General features: G+C 42.0%; 1 protein-coding gene across 1 annotated transcript in view; it reads right to left on the bottom strand.

Annotated features, from left to right (window-relative positions):
• The window catches only part of eif3ea (eukaryotic translation initiation factor 3, subunit E, a), a 53,810-nt gene extending 35,655 nt beyond the window's left edge, over positions 1 to 18,155 (bottom strand). The window contains exons 1-6 of the mRNA XM_083760526.1: positions 18,027 to 18,155; positions 16,678 to 16,795; positions 16,237 to 16,354; positions 12,010 to 12,052; positions 10,541 to 10,645; positions 1,360 to 1,485 (exon numbers count right to left, since the gene is read on the bottom strand). Of these exons, the coding sequence (XP_083616652.1) occupies positions 1,360 to 1,485; positions 10,541 to 10,645; positions 12,010 to 12,052; positions 16,237 to 16,354; positions 16,678 to 16,795; positions 18,027 to 18,116 (600 nt within the window). The 5' untranslated portion in view covers positions 18,117 to 18,155. The remainder of the gene's footprint in view (positions 1 to 1,359; positions 1,486 to 10,540; positions 10,646 to 12,009; positions 12,053 to 16,236; positions 16,355 to 16,677; positions 16,796 to 18,026) is intronic.
• Positions 18,156 to 21,286: the final 3,131 nt, after the last annotated feature.

The following is a 21,286-nucleotide window of genomic DNA, read 5'->3' as shown; positions in this document are numbered from 1 at the left end:
AAAATGTGTTTTACATATGTCGGCCTCCTGGTGGCGCTATAAAGAGCAGATGTGAAAAATTCCAGGCAAAGGTTTTTCCTTGGCCTCTAGGGGGTTGGCATACAAAGTTATCCACAGATCCGTGCAGTTAGAGGTAAAAACACTTTTCGGCCAGTTATAGCGCCACCTTGAGTCTGAGTTGAAATTGTTCATGTGGCATTTCGTCCTCGGCCTAGTGGGAATGTGGGTGCACAATTTCACGGAAATCACGCGATGTGTTCATGATTTGCAGCATTTTGTTTGAAACTGAGCACTCCTGTGAACTTTGGAAGCCAATCTTAACCAATCAGGATGGAGTCTGAGAAATCTGAAAGACCGGTTTCGTTGAATGGCTCTAGAGAGACTGTGTACCAATTTGCGTGATGTTTGGACAAAATCTGTAGGTGTACTGTGCAAAAACTTGTTTTGCACAAAGCGGCCTCCTGGTGGCGCTATAACAGGCCGTTCTGGAAAGTTTGGGGCAGAGGTTCATCGTTGGCATCCAGGGAGTGTGTGTGCAAAATGTGGCATGGACCGGGTTAACGGTGGCCGAGATTAGCTGCTCACGGACACACGGACGGAGGGACGGACACACGGACGGACACACAGACGGACGGAGTGCAAAACATACTCTCCCCACATGCCTTCGGCCTGGTGGGGACAATTAAATCACCAGTTCTGCAACATGGACTCCTTTTTGAGTGGTGCAACCACTCCTACAACCAGCTTGCAATGTCCTCGTACGTGTTTGTGTGTGTGTCTGTGTGTGTGTCTGTCTCGTACTTGTTTGTGTGTCCGTGTGAGCATGAGTATGTGACTTAAAAATAGCAGTAGGGGGCGCCAGAAACAGTGAGAGGGGTAGTGACTCTAATGAGAGAGAGTGAGAGAGGTAGTGACTCTAATGAGAGAGAGAGATAGAGAGAGAGAGAGAGAGGGGGGGGGGGGGGGGGGGGGAATTGCACCACTCAGTTCACACGTGTGTGATTTTCTTTACAGCACAGAAAGAAAGCATAAGGATTATTCCAGAGAGGAGAGACACGGTGGTGACGCAAATTCCCTGGCAACCCATCCAGAATTACTCTAAATATCTTGTTTGGGAACAACGAGTGATGGAAGGAAGCACATTGATATAATTTGAGCCTGCCACCAGTCGGGGCTGAAAATCTAAAATAGTTATTAAGTAGTCAGATCAGTGCTTGTGCTTTAGGCGGAATGTGGTAAAAAAGAACAAAACAAAAAAAAACACAGGGCAGCTGCACTGAAAAGTAAAGCGGTCAATATGTAGACTCTATGTAAGGCAATCTAAATGAGCTATCAAATTCTGAGAGGTGGGGCATTTACGTTGTTATCGATAGTCTCTCTCAGGCGAGTGAGGTCTTCCATGGCAGCGTCCCAGTTCTGCATCAGGATCTCAGAGGCCAGCTTGCCCCACAGAGAGCTCAGGGCATTCCTGTCCGTGGCCGGGACCTGCAGGGGGACAGAGACATGGTAACACTTTGACCTCAGATCAGATTCTAAAAATGTCTTCTACATCCTGACAGTTTTCTGAAAAAGCTGTGTTTCAGTCGTTCTTCAAAAATAGCAGACCTACAAGCTCGTAGCGCGCCACTCGGTGGCGCGCTATGAGCTTGTAGATCTGCTATTTTTCAATAGCTAAAGCATAACATAATGCCAAAAGGGGTTCCCACCCATAATTGGGTTAAAACCTGTTAAAAAATAAACAGCAGGTAGAACCATAAAGTGATAAAAGGATAGAGACCGAACCGGAGCATTATAGCCCCCATTCGCCAGTAGGCATGTAACGATATATCGTATATCGATATATATCGATATTAATCCCGACGATATGAATCGATTTATTGAAATATAAAAAATAAAATAAAAAGATAAACTTTTTTTTTTTCTTTTTTTTAAGGGGGGCTAGTGTGTGATGTGAAATGTGAGCTTTAGTCATATTCCATCATATTCAAGTGCTTTTGGAGAGAAATTATAGTCACTTTCAGTAGTAGAGCACTGTAGAGGGGAGCTGTGTGTGTCTGTGACTGTGCCCAGGTGATGATGGTCGTTGATGCTCATCAAGGAAGGCAATTATGTTTCTGCACTGTCAAATCTCAGGGGGGAAGATAAATTATATAAAATTAAAAAAACGAATTCTTCTTTAATTTTTATTTTTTTATTGTGAAAATCGTATCGTGAACGTCATATCGTGATACGAATCGTATCGTGAGTTGAGTGAATCGTTACATGCCTAGTAGGTAGTGGCAGCTTCAACGTTGGATGATAGCCTTACTGGGGGCTTATAGGCAGAACACATGAAACAACATTTTTCCACATTACTTGGCAGACCAGAACCCTGATTAAAAGTTTCTTCTTCAAGTGGGCTGACTGAGAGTGTTCAATAACATCTGCATCCTTGGACAGTGAGCGCAGGCTGTTTGCTACCACTTGCTTGGCTTCCGTGGCACTGCCGTTTGGTGCAGTCACTTTTCTTATTTATACTAGATAAATGAATTAAATTATGTCATCCGGCGGGAATGGGGCATGACAGAAAAAGAGAAATGGATCATGAAAGACTGTTTAGCTTTTTATTAAAAACCTAATTTGCTGTACTTTGAGATACAACAACCACTGCATTGCAGATGGCCATGCTGAACGGTACTTTCAGATCACCACAGTAAATGGAGCCATATTTGAAGCATGTGTGTAACTGCTTTCTATACAATTAGACAGCTGAAATATTAGGTCGGTGCCTTGTTTACTTAAGGAAGCCAATTCTAACATCTTAAAAATGTGCAAATGGGAACATTTGATGAACCTTTTATTTCACAGGCAATTTGTCCTTTTTCAAGTGGATTAACGATCATTTAACCCAACTCGAGGCAGGTCAAGCTGCCCATTTGGTCACGAACACTTTTCAGCGAGCTTCAGGGTTCAAATGTTATTGAGACAGGGTCATGAGGCCAAGGGTCGGGGCTGTCTGTGACATTGTAATACCACACTTGTGCACGGGTCAGATATACCCTCTAATCAGTATAAAAGAGCTGACTGGTCTGTGTTTAGATGTGTATCACTGTTGTGGCCAGCCACGCCTCTAGATTAAACCTTTGGTTTCTGCTACCCGCCATACCTGGAACAAAAACGAAATTGAAATTGTTTCATCAACTGCAATTAAGTGAAAAATGAGCTACGCTACCAATCTGGAAGAACAACAATCAAGCTGAAGGGTATGGATGGGGAGGGCAGGCACATGCAGGCACACCTAGCATCTCAAGGGGATGGGTGGTGTGCGTGTGTGTGTGTGTGTGTGTGTGTGTGTGTGTGTGTGGGGGGGGGGGGTTGGCATCCCCTGTTCCTTTGACTTTGCATTGACCTCAGGACAAATCCCTTGTGAAAACACTCTGAGGGGTCTATAATGAAGTGTACCACTGCTGCTGCTACTACGGGTTTGGGGAACACATGTCTGGGGGCTTTGATCAACGAGGCTAGAAGGGGAGAGGGAGGTAAGAGACTGAGAAAGAGACCGACTCAGAGACTGACTCACACAGAGAGAGAGAGAGAGAGTCAGATAGAGGTGGAGGCTATTCAGTACGGCCTGATTTTTGAGCGGCTATGCACAGCTTTGTGTGTCTGTATGAGCACGGAATGTGCTCAGCTGATTGGCTGAGCACAGAATGTGATGTATGTGATAAGTTATAACTTCACACGGGTGAGATTTTATATCTTACACAATTTACCTGCTTGATCGTGTGGGGGGGGGGGGGGAATACATCGTTTGCTGGCTGTCAATTAATTAATTAAAGGTCGCCCTCACTAACCAAAGATGACCATAGCCATAGGTGATTTGGAAAACTCCCCGGTTTGCCCCGGTAACAAGATGTGCACATGCACACAATACAGTGGGGGGACACGCAACAGGCCAATAGCACGCAACACCAAGGCTCGCCCGCGCTCGATCATGATTGGCGTTAGGCCCATATCTATCTACCTAGCTAAAAATGAAACCTACGATTTTTGACCCCAGGGGTTACATGGTGACAGGGAGGAACTCCTTATATGGTCAGCACACACTATAGTAAGGAGGATTATCACAACAAAACAAAAAAAGAAGTGATATTTGAATGAAGTGAAATCACTGAATATACCTTTAAAAAATAAATAGCCTGATACAGTATAATGCATGTAAGAGAACGTCAATTGAGGTTTTCTTTCAAATAAAATGCTATATGCTGAAGTAAAAAAAGTTAAGCCAGCCCTGGAAACTTTCAAACAATTTCCAAATAACATGGTGATTGTAATAATCTCCAATCATTACCCCTGTGGAATTATGTTACAAAAGTCTCAAGACAACTCTTATTATGATAACATAATTAGGTTGAAATATGAACTGACCCCAACAACCTCGGCACGGATATTCTCCCTCACAAAGGTTGTAGGCTACCGTTTCTGATTATAATAAAAGGCTTAAAACAAACACAAAAATAATCAGGTAATCAAACTCAGGTTGAGAAATTCCTCTGAACTTCGGCATGGCAATCATTGCATAGTGGACGCCGGGCTACACCCTCAGGCTCATGGGAAACTCTGGCCAACAGTAGCCCATGATAACACCAAACACCAGACGCAGTGACATGAGTCAAGCAGGAAGTCAGGGCGGGTGTCTGGTGTGCGGCCAGAGAAACCTAGACGCAAACCACACACCCCCTTTCTCCATCGGACAGCCAGTGGAGTGGACTGTGAGACATGACAGATCCACAACTAGGGGAAACACCAAAAAAAGATCAGGTTTCCGTTGGAATCCCAGTAATTGGGAAAGAAGAGTATTAGAGTATACTCTTTCCCCTCCTCAGACAGGGGGAATTTAGACTCAGATATGTGAATGAACTACAGTTAGTTATAGGACAGGATGGCAGGTAGGAGGGGGAAAATTAAGACATACAAGGTTTTCCGCTGACAATCGTCACGTCACGTGATACGTCACACGTTTAGATCACATGACCGGAAGAAAACTCGCTTCTCAGGGCTGCTGGGTAATTGAGTGCCAATGCAATCCTATGGAAATCATGGCAGCGTCCAGGTGGCTCCGTTCTTCTTCCTTGTTTACGATCGCAAACTTTATGACAAACGATCGCACTATTTAAATTAATTTATCGGACATTATCGCAGAAATCGCCTTTTCACGTCTGTTTTCTAATGGCACTCGGCACCGAAATTGCCCTTTCACGCCTTTTATATTATCAATTGATTACAGTGATCAATTTTGTCCTGTGTGCTTTCATAACACAAATAAAGAAAATGCCGTCTATGGGGACGCAGATTCATAGAACGCTAATATCTCGGATTCTTCTTTTTAGACCCAAAACAAGCCTGATTTGCGGCTCCTCACTCTAAATGTTATGATCTTAGCTTACAAAAAGTATGTTTTGGGTGGAATAAATGACAATCGTGGGACATGTTACATAGCAGATTTACTTCCTGACTCTCAGCGTCCGGCTTTCAAACTAATGGTGCTCGCCGTTGAAAATGCATGTGGCGTTCAGCCACCAGATGGCGCTGTGGTGCCGAATGAGTTAAGGCAGACTTTCATGAAACTGAGCTACGTTCACGATCGGGTGATCTTATCGAAAACTTTGGCGATAAATGTGTTAACAGGAAAATCACTGACAAGAATTCCAGTGGCTGTACAATCCACCAGCACAGGAGAACACCCAGGGATGTACTTGTCCAGTCCATACAGTCAGAAAAACTGAGGCCTTTGATCATGGAACGCACCTTAAGACTGTTCTGGCTAACGTTTTAAATACAGAACAGAAGTCATAATAAAGATGATTACTGTAGCCGTGGGAGAAGAAATTGGCAGCATGAGTGCCAATAGAAAAGGTCAATGTTTCATCTCTCCAAGTGTTTTGTTTTGTTTGTTTTTTTCTCCCTCTCTCTTGGAAGTTCCTGACTGCTACGTTTGGCTGACCTCCAGGTCATTATGGCAGCTTTCTACACACACTGCTCGGCATTCACTGGTGGCCACGCTAGAAAAGTTTCAATACCTGGGTTTTTCCAGCAGTTACCTTGAGTTTCCATTGGTTTGCGAAATGGGCACATTTTCGCTGACTGACCAGCAACAATAAATTTACTGTGCTGCGGATCTGTCGGGACACTCAATCTTTATTCTCAACATCCAATCCCTGCATTAAGCGATGATATGAATAACTTGCTCTTTTCGCGCTAGGCCACACTGTAACAGGACCTGAGGCCTGGATTTTGCAAGGCTGGCTTCCTTCATTTAATTGACTGGGTTTCCCACGTTAAATGACTTACGGAGCCTCACCTCCCATAAGGGGGAGGAAGATGGGGGGCCTATGTGGATGGGAGGTCCACAGAAACACAGAAAAGAGATGAGGGGAGAGCAGTATAAAGACTGCCACTGATGAAATCCATTTCCCCCCAAACACACACTCTCTCTTTCTAAAAAGCCTCTTGCATTGTCAACCGTAAGCAACAGATATCTAGTTACAGAGCCTGTTCTGGCTGGAACATAAAATGAAGGGTCTAATGATTTGAGGGGCAAACGAAAAGGGGGGGGCGGGGGGAAGAAAAGTCATTGCTGGACCAAGAACATCATAACTCAATTAGAGCAATTTTGGTGTATTTAGACAGAATTGCGGAGCCATAAACAACTGTTGTTGGGATGTGGGGGCATGATTCCTTTCTTTTGAATTTTTTGTTTCTTTGTTTTTCATTTCTAACTCATCTCGTCTCTGGGATGAGCCTTTCTTTCTGTAGAGGCGAGTAACATCACTGAGACAAGCCATCAAATGAAGTACCCAACTGCTTTGGGTTAAGAGCCTTGTTTATAGCAGAGAGGGCTCATCATGGTTCAGAGTCCCTGCCAAACCTTTCAGTAGAGGACACTCCAGCACCATCAGTGTGCATGACTCGCCAGAGTCACTGACATCCACTAGACAAGAGGCAGTACAGTCGAGTATCAAATGCCAATTAGAATCGGAACAGAAGATGGATGGTCTTGATATATATCGTTTTTTCACTAACGAATGGACAAAATGTTGATTCGATTCTTGCCCATTCTTTCAGGATTGGCTTTGGCGCAAGCCCTTATACTTCACCACAAAGCTCGTGCAGAACCAAGGACAAACAAAAACAATAAGACAAGTGAGTGACACTTGGAAACCACTGGCTGGGTAGCCTGGTTAGAACCAGGCCGGTCAATACAGGACATACATGCTGTTGGGATGAACTTGTTAACACTGGCTACTATATGACACCACAGCAGGAGCTGAGTCCCTGCTTCCAGAATGAATATAAAAGGGTGAAATTTCATAAAATGAATACCCATAAACCCCTATTCTGGGGCATTTAAAAAATATATATTTGCATATCTACTAGCTCAGGGGTTTTCAACCGGTGGTCTGCGGACCACAGGTGGTCCGCGGAGGTATTGCAGGTAGTCCCTGGCCATGCATTTAAAAAAATCACACCAGTGTGAACCGAGTGGTGCAACTCCCGTCTATTGGTTCTCTGTATTGTTCCAATTTGTATCGTTCCAAATTCTTCTCTGTATCGTTCCAATTTCTTCTCTGTACTCTGGTGCCCCCTACTGGTATAAATAAGTAACATACTCGTGCTCACTTATACATACAGGTACACATACAGGTACCTACATACCTAGGTACACGGACATTGCTGGATGTAGGAGTGGTTGCACCACTCAAAAATAAGTTTACTTTACTTTTAATAACTTACAGGGGTTCTTACTGTATGGTGTGTGTGATATGAAATGTGAACTTACCATAATCACAGTAATCCTTAATCATATTCCATCATATTCAAACAAAATCACTGTATTTTATTAGATATTATTATTATATTGATATTATAGCTATTTTCTCCAGCTCCCTGTGGTGCATGAACCCCCCACCACTATTGTGTGGGGTCCATCATAGACCCGCCATGCACAATAGTGGTGGTCCCCAGGTTGCTCTTAGTCAGGATGGTGGTCCCTGGGTCAAAATCAGTTGAAAACCCCTGCACTAGCTCAACAGGTCACAGAATGTCACAACACATTACAAGCTTGTAAATAGGCTATTTTTGGCAAAAGACATTTGGTGTAGAAGGAAATACTTGCAGACCTAGTATAGAGCCCTAGGCAGGGGACCGCAGTTAACCAAGTACTAGGGTCTAAGTGGGAGTGACACAAAAAAGCAAACAAAACCAGGACTCACCAGTCCCCAAGAAACTAACAAAGACATCTGTAACATTGTGGTGGAAACTTCTGTGGAGCAAAGAGGTCACAGGCTGACCATTCCCAAGACTTGGGGCTAGCTAATGTTACAAGTTACAACACTCCATTGTGACCCAAACTCCCCTCTCCCCTCACTCAGTTTGCGACCAAGGTCCCTGAAGGGCTTTGCCGCCCTCTGAGGAGGTACGGCTCCCTCAGAATGCTGCTGCACCTCGCCTGTTCACTGTGTAGTTCATCTTTCACTCAATTCTGAGGGCAGTGGGATAGACGCCACTAACACCAGAGCCCAGGCAATGAGTCCTTTGTTTATAGAGGAAATAAGAAGTACGCATGTGTAACGAAGATACTGCCAGTACTCTCTGTGAACTGTAATTATCTTCCCCCGCAAAACCTACTTTGGTATTATCTGATTTCCAAAATATTTCAACTGTTGGAAATTATTTAATCTAGCTCTGTGCATACCTCTGACTTTGTCACCCTTTTGTTATTATTTTCACGTTGGTTCACACGCAGAGTGTAGCGTGGGTGGGAAAGAAAAAAAATATAGCCTTCAATCAAGTGAATTTGAAATAATTTCCCCCTTGCAAAATTGCCACAAATTCTCTCGATAACAAGCTGGGACGATAAAGCATAATAGGTTACATGTAGCCCTCTTGAGGTTCAAAGGGGATGCTATGCATAACTGAAATACACCAAATCCCAGGAATCACGATCTGGCTACAATGCTCAAATCAATAAGCTCTCGTCTGAGGCCCGCCCAGCGAGAGGACTAAAGACACATTATGAAGTCTGCTGCTGAACACTTGGCCCAGTAAAAGATCCTACTAGAGTCCTTGAACAGCAGCCTTCCCCTAATACAGACGACGTGCAGGGAATTGAAGAGGGAATGACGTAAGCTTTTCACATTCAATTACCGATAAGTGTTCTTTTCCTCCTCTGCGCAAGCGCTGGCCTTTAGAGAAATTAAAGTAATCTGGCAAACACAATAAAAGAAGTGGTGTGCCATTTCAATATTTCATCGTGGGGATGGTTGGGGGCAGTAGCTCAGAGAGAACCGTGCAGTAGCAAAACCACATTGTTAAATGAATGTAAAAAAGGCAAGTAGACATCTTGAAGAGGTCTGTAAAGAAAAAAGTGTGTGATAACATTTAACTAGTTAACTTCATATGACCTTCAAATGACAATCCTGTCATTAGCCCATGAGTTTGCTCAGTGGGGAGACACGCACGCACGCACACAGCAATTCCACTGACGCACACGCACACATACACACACACACATATTCCACTGGTTTGACCGACTACATTTATTCACTAACTTAATTCTGAACAGTTTGCTGACACACCACACATGCATGTTGAGTCACTCACACGCCAAGTGTTTTACCTGGAGGTGGTCCACAAGGCCACCCCGCCACAACACCTGTCAATCTCAAAGACACATGGCTTATTTTATTTTGAGCGCAAAAAATAAATTGAAATGCACTCTGTCGAAATGCGAACTTGCGCCTTGCACACAAGTAGGCCATGTATGGCCTACTTGTGCACAAGCAGAGCGCGCCATGAGGTGCGCTCACCACTGGCATCACCGCTTTGTATTGTAATTCTACTTTGAGTGCTACTAACTAATGTCTAATACAACTGCTGTTCTAAATCATTATATCAACCTTGAAACGTACCATAGTTACGTCACCAAGAATGGTGGTCAAATGTAAACAAGAGAGAACACCGACATACATACATACTGTAGTTACATGCGCTCTGCTTGCACAACTTGCACAAGTAACAATAATAATACTTTTAAAAATAAAGTCAATGGGGCTCTGATCGGGCTGAAACCTCACCCAAAATTGGAGTCATACATCATACTGACACCACAGGCTGTTCCACATTGGAGCCAGTGTTTCCTTTTGGATACCGAGTTCCACATTATTAGACTTTTCTTTAATATTTAGCTTAACTTCTCGCCAGAAATGACAGATTTCCGGTGAGCGACACAGTCGTGATGATGTGTGTGTGGAGAAGAGTTTCTCAAACTGTTTTATTTCAAGGTTTAATATTCATGTTAAGTACCCCCATTTGATTAAAAAACATCTCTGGGACTCGAATCTTATAAAACCCTAACTCAGAGAGAGTACAAACTAAGATCTCAGAATTGCAGACCCCTCAAGGACCCCTGGCGGTCCCCAGACCCCACTTTGAGTACCAGTGGTGTGGAGTATCAATGGGGCTTTAGTGTGTGGGCGTCTGACAACGGTTGAGAACTCACCAAGACTCGGAAGAAGTAGAGGTATTCAGCAGCTCCAGAATAGTTTCCACACTCATATTGGAACTTGGCATATCGATACAGGGTGTCCAAGTACTCCTGACGGAACTTCAACGGAAACACAAAACAATGATCAACCATTAACACGTACATTCGACGGACAACAGTTTCTGCCATAAATCATACAAAAGAACAATAAAAACATTTCTTTACAGTATTATCAGATTGAACTTGATGAAGCCCTGCATGGGTGAAACATTGTTTGGTTAAAATAATAGAAAAGGAGTCTATCATAGCAGTCTATCATGTGCAGAGTGGACATTCCCTTTTTTTCCACTTGATTCTTTTTGGGTCCAACACTGAGTTTAAAGAAAACTGTGGGGATGTGCATAAAACCCCTTCTTTCAGTATCAGATTTAACCACTTAACGCCTAGCGTCCTGATTCTGCGCATGTAATAGGCAAACAAATCTATATCTACAAGCTCACAATGTGTCGCATCGAGTTTTTCAGCCAAAACATTTGGTGTACAGGGATAAAAAGGAGGGGGCCAAGTACAGACCCCCAGGATACCCTGGTCAGTGTAGTATGTAGGGTTTAAGTGGTTATGCCTCATACTGTAAGATGAAAAGAGGACATAGCCAATTTACAAGCTCACATCACGTCACAATGCATTGTGAGCTTGTAGATAGATCTGCTATATTCACAATTTGACAATTTCCCCTATAATGAACCAAAACAGGGATGACAGGTTGAATGTGGTTAAACTGTGACACGGTCATACAGAGGCTGTTTATAAAAAGAAATGGGCAGTCAAGCACATAAAAACTTCTAGAAAACAAACACATTCCACTTGTTGTGTGAAAAATACAACATAGTGGTCAGTTCACAACATAGTGGTCATATGAACTGAAGTGTGTCTAACAAGGATATAATTTGGGTTCTACATTATATGCTTATATTTGAACATCCTTCCTGCTGTCCAGCACCTCAGAGCAGTTGTTGTTCTGACGTCAGTGTGAACTGAGGCCATTCAATGCCTCTGACAGACAGACAGCGGGTGCTCCAAGCCTTTCCCACACCCGGCCGAGGGGCCCCGTCGAGCCTGGGCCGTGCCTGAGCCTGAGCCTGGGAGTTGCACTGAGGACAGGGTGCAGGTCAGCGGGATACCGGAGTGGGAGGGGACCGACAGAGGGGAGGGGAAGAAGCCAAACAACGTGCCAAATATAGAACCTCCGGCATTCTTGCGGCTACATCCACGAGTCCCGAACCGTTCCGTTTATTCTTAACAATTCACCACAGAATGTAAATGTCCACAGAATTTTTGCAAGCCATACAAACCCCGAAAATGAGTTAAGGTTTTTGGGAAGTAATTTTGCATCTCCCTTGCTTCAGCTTCCCCTCCCACACTGCACCCCTAAACAGTCATGAGTTCACACAGCAGTCATGGGAAACACAGTAATGAAAACTTACGTTGTGTTTCTCCGCTAGATAATCAAAGAGCGCTCGTCCATCCCTGAAAAAAAAGAAAGCAAGACAGCGCCGTGGTTAGAAGCCGTTTAACAGGAGTCGCCAGTTGGCTGACATCCCTTTCTCCGGAGAGTCACTCAGGTGTATTTTTCCATGTCTGGTGTACGTCACAAGCTGTAGGCAAATAAATCCATTTCATTTTTAAATCAGGTTGATGGGCTGTTTGTAACATTTGCTTTGGCCATTATACCTCCGTGTCTAACAAATTACAACATCTCATGCAGACATGAACCAAATCAGTCCTAAATTCTGTATACAGATTTTGAGGCTATGGTAAATTATGCCCACATTGTTCCATCCAGTTGTTCTGTTACAGATATAATATTTATATATTTGTATTTCTTTTGAAGTGGCAAAAAGCAGAACTGATCTCAAACAATTCATCTCAAAATGAAAATAATAAAGTCAATAAACAAGGAATGTTGTATTGCTGGGAAATATATAGTTCCCCAGTCGACGAAGCAGTGGTTCTGATTTTAAGGTCACATTGACCCTACGTTTGGTACATAGAAACACAGTGCCTTTCCTAGATGTAACCTACAGCAAATGTGATTATCCTAGGCCTAATAGTAGAGGTCGGAGATGTGATCCAGACAGGGACTCGCACAGACAAAAAGGTAAACGGTACATTCTGCATTCATGTTAGAACGGACGGATGGGAAAACCGTGAGGTTCCCGGTTCGATCCCGTGCTCCCCCAAAGTTAGTTTTGAAGCGTCCTTGAGCAAGACACTGAACCCCTAATGGGCTATATGGACACACGCCATTTTGGAAAGAACTTGGGCCCATTCATAGGTGTTACCGTTGATACTGATGAAAGCTCTGTTACTAATGAAGGCTCTGTTCCATTCTGGTCAAACAGGGTCAGGGTCAGGGTGCTGCTATTGTGAGTGTTGGCTCACTGGGAACACTCTGCTACACCAGTGTCCTTGAGTGAGTTCCAAATGGCCCCGTACGGGTGTGTAACATGGACAGTGCACAAATCCATTTGGTTCCATTTGGTTCCATTTGTACGCTCCCAGAGATATGGGGGTCCTTGAAATTCAAACGTTTCAGAACCACTGCAAACAGAGCCTTAATTAGTATCATCGGTAACACCTCTGAAGGAAGTAGGGAAGCGGCCCGTTAGTAGGAAGAGTTATTCTGTGTGCATATAGCCCAAGTCCCCAGGGAGGCTCTCCAATGTTGAAGCGCTCGGCCCTACTGGTCAGGAGTGGGACTGCAGGCGAACCGGTGGAATTATGATGAGGAAACCCTGTGCGCACTTCCGCAATTTGGGCACCAAATCGAAAAAATGCGGAAGTATACCATTCTTCCGGGTGCTTCAAAACGCCACTGAGCTACTTCCATCTAAATGAATAGCAGGGGGTGGGGCAGTCCGCCCTCGATCCTTTTATTTAGAACTCTATGATATATCCCAGTGCTCCAGATGTGCAGGTTGGTGGCTTGAATGGTTTCCTCCACCATCGATGTATGAATGCGTGTGTGTGAATGGGTGAATGTAATGCACAATCTATGTAAAGCACATAAAAGCGCTATATATATTATAAATGCACCACTTACCATTTATATAAAAGGCACCATTTAACATTCACACACCAATGGCAGAGGTAACCATGCAAGGCACCAATTAACCTGCTCGTCGGCAACAGTTAGGGGTTAAGTGTCTTGCTCAAGGACAATTCGACACTAACCCAAGGGGAACCTGGGATAAAACCCGAGAACCTTCTGATTTCCAAGCTACTGCTCTCCCTCCTGAGCCACGGCTGCCCCAAAAGGGAGTGCATTTGTGCACACGTATGCACACAAGTGGCACAATCCGTGGTAGGCATCTATCTGCCATCTTCTTGCTACCCCCTGCCTAGAGACTAATGAAGGACAGTATGAGCTCCAAGGTTACCATGTTCCCTGTGACGGAAATGTTAGCCTGCGGTGTCTGGCGGGAACATAGGACCTGATGTATCACTGTATGGCCATTGGCCATACCATCCTTTAAACCATTCTGACCTGAGATCAGATTCTAACGCACAGAAGAATGGCTATGAGCTTGTAGATCTGCTATTTTTCAATAGCTAAAGCATAACATCATGCTAAAACCAAAGGGGGTTCCCGCTCAAAATGGGATAAGGCAGGCCTGGACATTACACGGCCCAGGGGCCAAATACGGCCCTTTGGCTGACTACTTAGAAAATTAGAAAATAAAACATACTGCGGTTAATTCACGTACACAATCCGTTTTATGCTGTGAATTGTGTGTGATCGACAACCTGTTACCATCTTTGTCACCCCTCAAACATGTCTGCTGAGCTCCGCCCATGACAAAGAAAAAAAAGAAAGGTGGATACCGAATGCAGGTTTCAACAAAATATGGACTACTAACTAAGTATTTAGTTACTGTCAGAGGTAATAAACATATACTCTTACCAGCTTGTCAAAACAATGCCATTTAATGCTTTTTATATAGAAATAAAATGTATATTATGCAGAATTGAGTTCACACCTGTATCTAGTGGTGGGAAACAAAGCATCCTTGACAGCAGTATCCTTTTTTTTTACCACATGAATGAACCCTAGCCTCCCTATTCTGGGTATGTCATAATGGGTTTGCTGAAAGTGAAAATAGCTGATCTACAAACTCACAGCTTGTTGCATCATTGCAACACGTTATAAGCTTTAAGCTTATAGATTACTTATTTTTGGTGGAGAGATATTGTGTAGACTATAGGGAAAAAGTCGAGGATAAAGTATAGACCCCTGGGGGACCTCAGTCAACTGAAATAAATATATTAGGGTTTATGTGGTTAATGTCATGAATGTTATGATCGGCTTTAAAAAAAAGCATAAAAAAATATGCTGGTACAACCAGTAACTACCCTACGTTTGCACTGTATTACTGCCTCTGGTTGCACTAAAACAAGTCAAGGAAACAGAGGCAGTTTGCACAAACATAAACCCCAAAAGTGGTTTTCATTGCCTCAACAAATCCAAACAAATGAGAACATAGCTTAGAGCCTAATGGTGACTGTAATCCTGCAAGTGTGTCTAATAATGACTGACTGTTTAAAGATTAAGCCATAATGAGATTGACCATGATGATTAGGTTTGGCCTATTACATTTCTGGCTTCAGCTGTCTGAAAAAAGTCTGGTATGAGATAATTGGCAAACTCTGTTGAATAAGAGCTTTAAGTACAACAGGCTTTTCAATACTGTATTATCGTTTGCATTTCATGGCTGTATTAACCCAAGAAGACAGAACTAATGGATTTAAATATTATCTAAGGACAGTTTTGTCATCTTCAGTAACATGATCCTCTGTGTAAATCTAGGCCACAATAGCTAAATATGTCTTTTGCTTGTCTTTTGGCTTAAGACAGAATTCTTCAGTTTCCCCAGACAACTTTCCCATTGTTTTACAAATCCAACGGTTATCAAAAATAATATAAGAATAACAAAAGACAGAAACAGCAAAATGATGTCCAAAAAAGACATTTACCAAAACTGCAAATTGACACAAAAACATACAAATAGCTAAGATCTAAGCACAGCCTTCAACTCTCACATTACCGTTCAATTATAACCCCTGTGAAATGTTGGCTTTAATAAACAAATGTCTATATTTCAACAAAAGAAATAACGAGAGAAGACCAAACTGGAAAATGGATAAAAACAAAAAATGCTTTTGATTAACTGCACTCACTCTCGCCAAGAGGCAAAAAGAAAGGATAGACTGAATTGGACCCAAAATATTTTCACTGCAGACGACAAAATAGCTTTAATAAAGTTAACCACAGGATCTTGTGTCTGTCTCTTAACTCCCTGTGTTTGCTGAGTTTGCTCAACGAGACCCTTAAAAGAATGAGAGAATTCTTTCATTTGATGCATTCCCATCACTTCTTCAAAAGTTCAAATACAAAATTCCCTCGTGGTGTTGTTGTGCCATCTACTGTATTAAATAACACTTTGTTTTTACTCATCCTGGAATCACAAGAACACGACCACTAATAAATGTCAACCGCGGTCCGCAACCTCACTACCATGTCTTGCATAAAACCTCTTTTGCGGATATGTTTGGCAAAAAACACACTCTCTATGCTCTATGTCACTGTGCTTTTGGTTAAGAATTGCAGGGTGAAATCACACTGAACACTGCAGTAGCTCACACAGACTAACCTGGTGGACTGCATCTGCTTAGTGGTCTCTGGGTCCTCAAACATCTTCACGATGGGTTCCGTCTCTGACTGGAGCTGCTTTAATTGAGCCACTACGGATATCCTCTTCTCCCGCAGAGCTGAATAATGACAGGGGGGGTAGCGTTTCTATACACTGGCACCATAAATCAAGTTCATGATCAATAACGAAAATATATAACTAATAGATATGCTGTGTATAGCAACAACAACAAGTTACAATGACACCAGTAACAGTCGTCACCGTAATATGGAGGTGATGGTGGTATCGATGTGTGTGTGTGTGTGTGTGTGGCTGTGTGCGTGTGTGTTGTGAGGGGAATCAGAATCAGGGGCATATAGGGGCAACATAGTTCTCGGCAGCTCGCTAATATTACGAGTGTTCTAGTGTATAGCAGTACAGACGGTATGAACAGTCACATACTCTGGGGGATCTCCTTATCGGGGAAGAGGTTCTTGTGCACGTCCATTGCGAAGTCCACCATGTTTGTCTCACTGAGCAGGTCCAGCTTTCCATGAAGCAGCTCCTGTTCATCGTAGATCTATAAAGAGAGGCATAACAGAAAGCAAATGAGGAAAAATAGCAGACATACAAGCTCATAGCGAGCTTGTAGATCTGCTATTTTTCAGTAAAGGTTTCTAATATAATTGGTATTACTATTACTTTATTATTTATTAACACTTACTATTATTATTTCTATTACTATTAATAACGTGACCGTGGTGGGCCCTATTGTAAACAAGTGTAATGCTTTATGGTGTCGTCCACTCACAGTTAACGGTTTTTGTATTGAGTTGTACTTGAATGTACTGTAATTCTGCAAACTGTTAATAAATCAATCAAAACCATTTAAATAGCTACCATGATAGTTTTTTATCATGTTACTAGTTATTATTATCTGTTAATTATCTCTCAGTAAAGTTAACTTATTGTTATGAACTGCTAAAGTCCATCTAGTATTACACCTATCTGAATAACATGAATACAAATTAGGGTGGAACGGCAAAATAAGAATGAAATTATAATTGAATTATTGTGTCCTGCTCAGTGTGTTGCGACTGTAAAACTCACATCAACATTATCTGTGTTGCTGTTGGATCGTTTGCACGACATTCAACACGGCATGTTTGAAAGGTTTAATTAATATATTGTTTAGCTGTTAGATTAGTGAACCTGTCCTGATCAGTGAATGATGCTGATGCATGGCAGCTTGTTAGTTAGCTAGCTTTAAATTACTAGCCTAGGCTAATAGGCAACTCTAACTCTTTGTTGATATTATGTATCATATTATGTTAGCGTTAGCAATAGCTCAAGTCAACTAGCAAGTTAATTATTCGATTATGTAACGGTATAATTTATTTCACTGCTTGTAACTGGGAGACACTAGTCGACCATGACCATCTATAAATTGTGTCGCGCAGCTTGTCCAAGCGCGGCTATCTACAAGAGTATTAGCTAAGCTTAGATATTAGCAATGCTGTTAGCATAGCAACTGTCGGTATTGCGTATGTTTTAAGACTCTGAGTGCTCCACTTGGGCGGGCACGTTACTGTCCTAGGAAACACTAAAGTGCATAAAGGTAACACTGCCCATGAAACTGTACCCGGGCCATACTCCGTGTGCTGAAACGAATGCTGCTCATAATAATCAGCTAAAAACAGCTCCAGGCTGCACTACTACAACCGCGCACGTGGCGTTTATTTAGAACTTTAAAATGCCACCTACGTTTGTCGAACGTACGTATCGTCTGCTTAAGAATAAATCCAACAAACCTCTTTGACAGAAAGAAATTCCAGCAAGGGGAATACAAGATGCCGGTCCAAAAAATGGGCAATTTTGGTAGTGAGATCGTAATCCGCCATCTTTACCGCGAGATAGCAATAGGAAGCGGATGGAGCGGAGCCGCGGTGTCCATAGTGACCGTGACCAACCAATCAGCGACAGCCTCAGCATCCTCCAAGAAGAAACAGAAAGGGGTGCCAAAAGATGCGGATGTTTCAGGATTGTTATTACAGTGTTCTCAAACAGATATATTCACAGCAATATGATATTATTTCAGGACAAAATGACGTTACAGAGCTACAATTACAGCCTACCAATTCACAGATAATGAGATGAATAATAATATTGATACATTAAAATGGCATGTCGATTTTTATTATGTTATGTTATATTATGTTATCGTCTACTCAGGCTTTAACACCCCAGAAAGTTGAAGTTGCTCCATTCAGTATTTAGATATTTGATATTAATTTTAGCTGCCCCCTTCTATACAAACCCATGCATTGTATCTTCAAACTCCATTTTAACCATGATAGATTCATCAAAACGCCCAAATTATTTTCTGGTGACTCATACTGCCCTCCTAATATGTGAGGCAAATAAGTTATTAAAAAAATCACATCCGTGTGAAGTGAGGGGCGCTCTTAATCATCACACATCGTCATACATCATCTTATTCCGGGCAATCACAATTTGCTTCCTCACTTTTCGGTCTTCAATTTTCTGTCCTCACTTTTTATCCTATACATACTGCTCAGCCAATCAAATCATCGCTATGGCGTACACACAAACACACAAAGTTGGGCATAGGAGGGGCTAGCACAGTAGCAGCAAATGTCCGCTAACATAAATTGATGTACGATAACAAGAGCGCCCCTCATTTCAATTCAGCAGCTGCTCCATGTGCTGACCATATATACCCAGAAGAGAAGAGCCAATATCAGCTATACAAAATGGCCCATCTTCTTTAATAGGTTTCACTGTTACCTTGTTTGCTTGACAACCACACGGCACTAATCCTCACACAATTCTGTCCTTGTTACTGTGGAGCTTATTTCTCCCCCTCTTTCTCTCCTTCTCCCTCCCCTCTGACAGCAGGTAGAAATGAGTCATAAATAGACAGCATACACCGTGGCCAATGCTGTTTTACTAGGTGCTTCTGGGACAGCCAGCTCTGGCTTAATGTCAGCACTCTTTTTAAAAAAAAACAAGAAGGACGGAGAAAAATATACAGACCCTTCTTCTGAAGCCACCTTTGTGAGTTCTGTTCAAAACGATAAACAAAGAGCCTCCCAAGTACTCACAAGGCAGTAAAATACTTATATGAGGCAACAGATCTTAGTATTTTTCAAATTGGATAAACACCAAATAACAATTCAAACTTATATGTATGAGTCTTGACTACTAAATTGCACAAGTTTATTCTCTTTCAACCCTATGTTTTTTTCTTACTTTGTTCGAGTGTGTTGTTTCTACACTCTCATCAATTCACTCCAGAACAACAGCTATGATTCAGAATTTTGTTATAGAATAGATAAATACCCCCCCTTAGAAAGTACATGTGACATAATCTTCTTTGAAGGAATACGAATACAGTATGTGAGTCATCAAATTTGTGTACAACCATCCTTATATGTTTTTTAGTAATGATCAGATTATGCCTAAGAAGATAATCCTGTGAAGTTGAATAGCTCCAATTAAAATATATTTTGTTTTCTGCTGTTGTGACGTTTTGCACCATGAAGATGACCTGGAAACCAGAAGGGGTAGTAGGCGTAAGTAAGTACGTAAGTACTAAGTAAGGGACATTTGAAGACACAGCTCTTACTCAGACTTCTGTTACATACAGGATTCCATAACGTGTAACATATAGCACACATTTTACATTGCCATTAATCAAATTGTAGCAAACAATGTATTTCATATTTTACATACAGTACATTTACGTACAGTATATAGGGGCTACAAAGGGTACATAAAGAAAATCATATTTCTCAATAGTTTGTACTCCAAAAGGATCATTATATACCCATTAGGCGCCTCTGTCTATTTATAAAAGTTCCTGGTATTTTGAAATAGGGAAAATGTATCACCATATGCAAAAATGAACACTCCAAAATAAAGAACGCATTAAATAAAGTATAAGACAGCAGTGTACTAGAGACATGACCCAGGGAATTCATTCACAGGAATGGTCTAAGATCCAAATCCTCATCCAAGTGCCCACTGCATGAAGAGTTCATGTTTTAGGAGCATAGAGTTTATAACTCCCCCACTGTGTAGAGGTTTTATTAACTCAATTCCCAAATTTCTGCAGTTGAAGTGTTGTGTTTCGCCTTGGCAAAGTGTACAGGAGGACTAGATGTTACATAGTTCCTGATAGTACTGTACTACTGCAGTGTTCAGCGATTCAAGTTTTTAACGTTCTTGAGGTCTTATGTGAGAAATGGCATAGATAATAGGTATATATGCTCTGAAATTGTTGGCAATGACCACATCATTTTCAGAGGGGACAGAGCAAAGGAAATAATGTGAAGGTGATGGACAAGGAAGGTCTGCTCTCACAAGCATGTTCAGGTTAGGGTACGCTGCAAAATGTTGGTGTGACATCCTTAATACGATCCAAGATACAGGTACTATAGTCTTTGAACCAAGAAGCATTTGGCAACAGGCAGTATCCCATCAAAGGGGACATTAGAATAAAGGGATTCAGTATCTACGGTTTCCTCCTGAATTGTATATATGCAGTGATTCTCTTTATACCTTTTGTTAGTATGTACAGTATCTATATAGAAGTCTGTGTAGCAATAATTCAAATGCATGTGTTTTCTACAATGTAACTGAGCAACAGGGGTGTTATGTCACATGGATTTATGTAGGGTATTTAAGATGGATCCAGCACCCATCCTATTGGTCTTTCTGATTGTTTCATAACCAGAGAACTGAACATTATGTAGTCCTAAACTATACTCAACTCATGTTTTATAAAAGGGTGGATGAAATTATTCAATTGCACGCTCATCCATCCCCACAAATCAAAACTGAGTTGCAAATTGGCCAAGTCATATAGTAAAAATATAACGGGATTCTGGGCACTGTAATGATATGTTGTGTATTAGGTACATTAATCAGATAATACATAAGCAGTATAATAAACCTTCAAAAATAATAATTCAAAGTGCGGAAATTCAAGACGTAATAAATTTGATAGTGAGCGGTAGTCAAAAGTAGGTAATGAAATGTGGGAGCT

This window comes from Protomyctophum parallelum, assembly GCF_964188405.1.
Source record: "Protomyctophum parallelum genome assembly, chromosome: 3".
Taxonomy (NCBI): domain Eukaryota; kingdom Metazoa; phylum Chordata; class Actinopteri; order Myctophiformes; family Myctophidae; genus Protomyctophum; species Protomyctophum parallelum.
The sequence above is the reverse complement of the archived record's forward strand: the minus strand, read 5'-3'. Positions and strand labels throughout refer to the sequence as shown.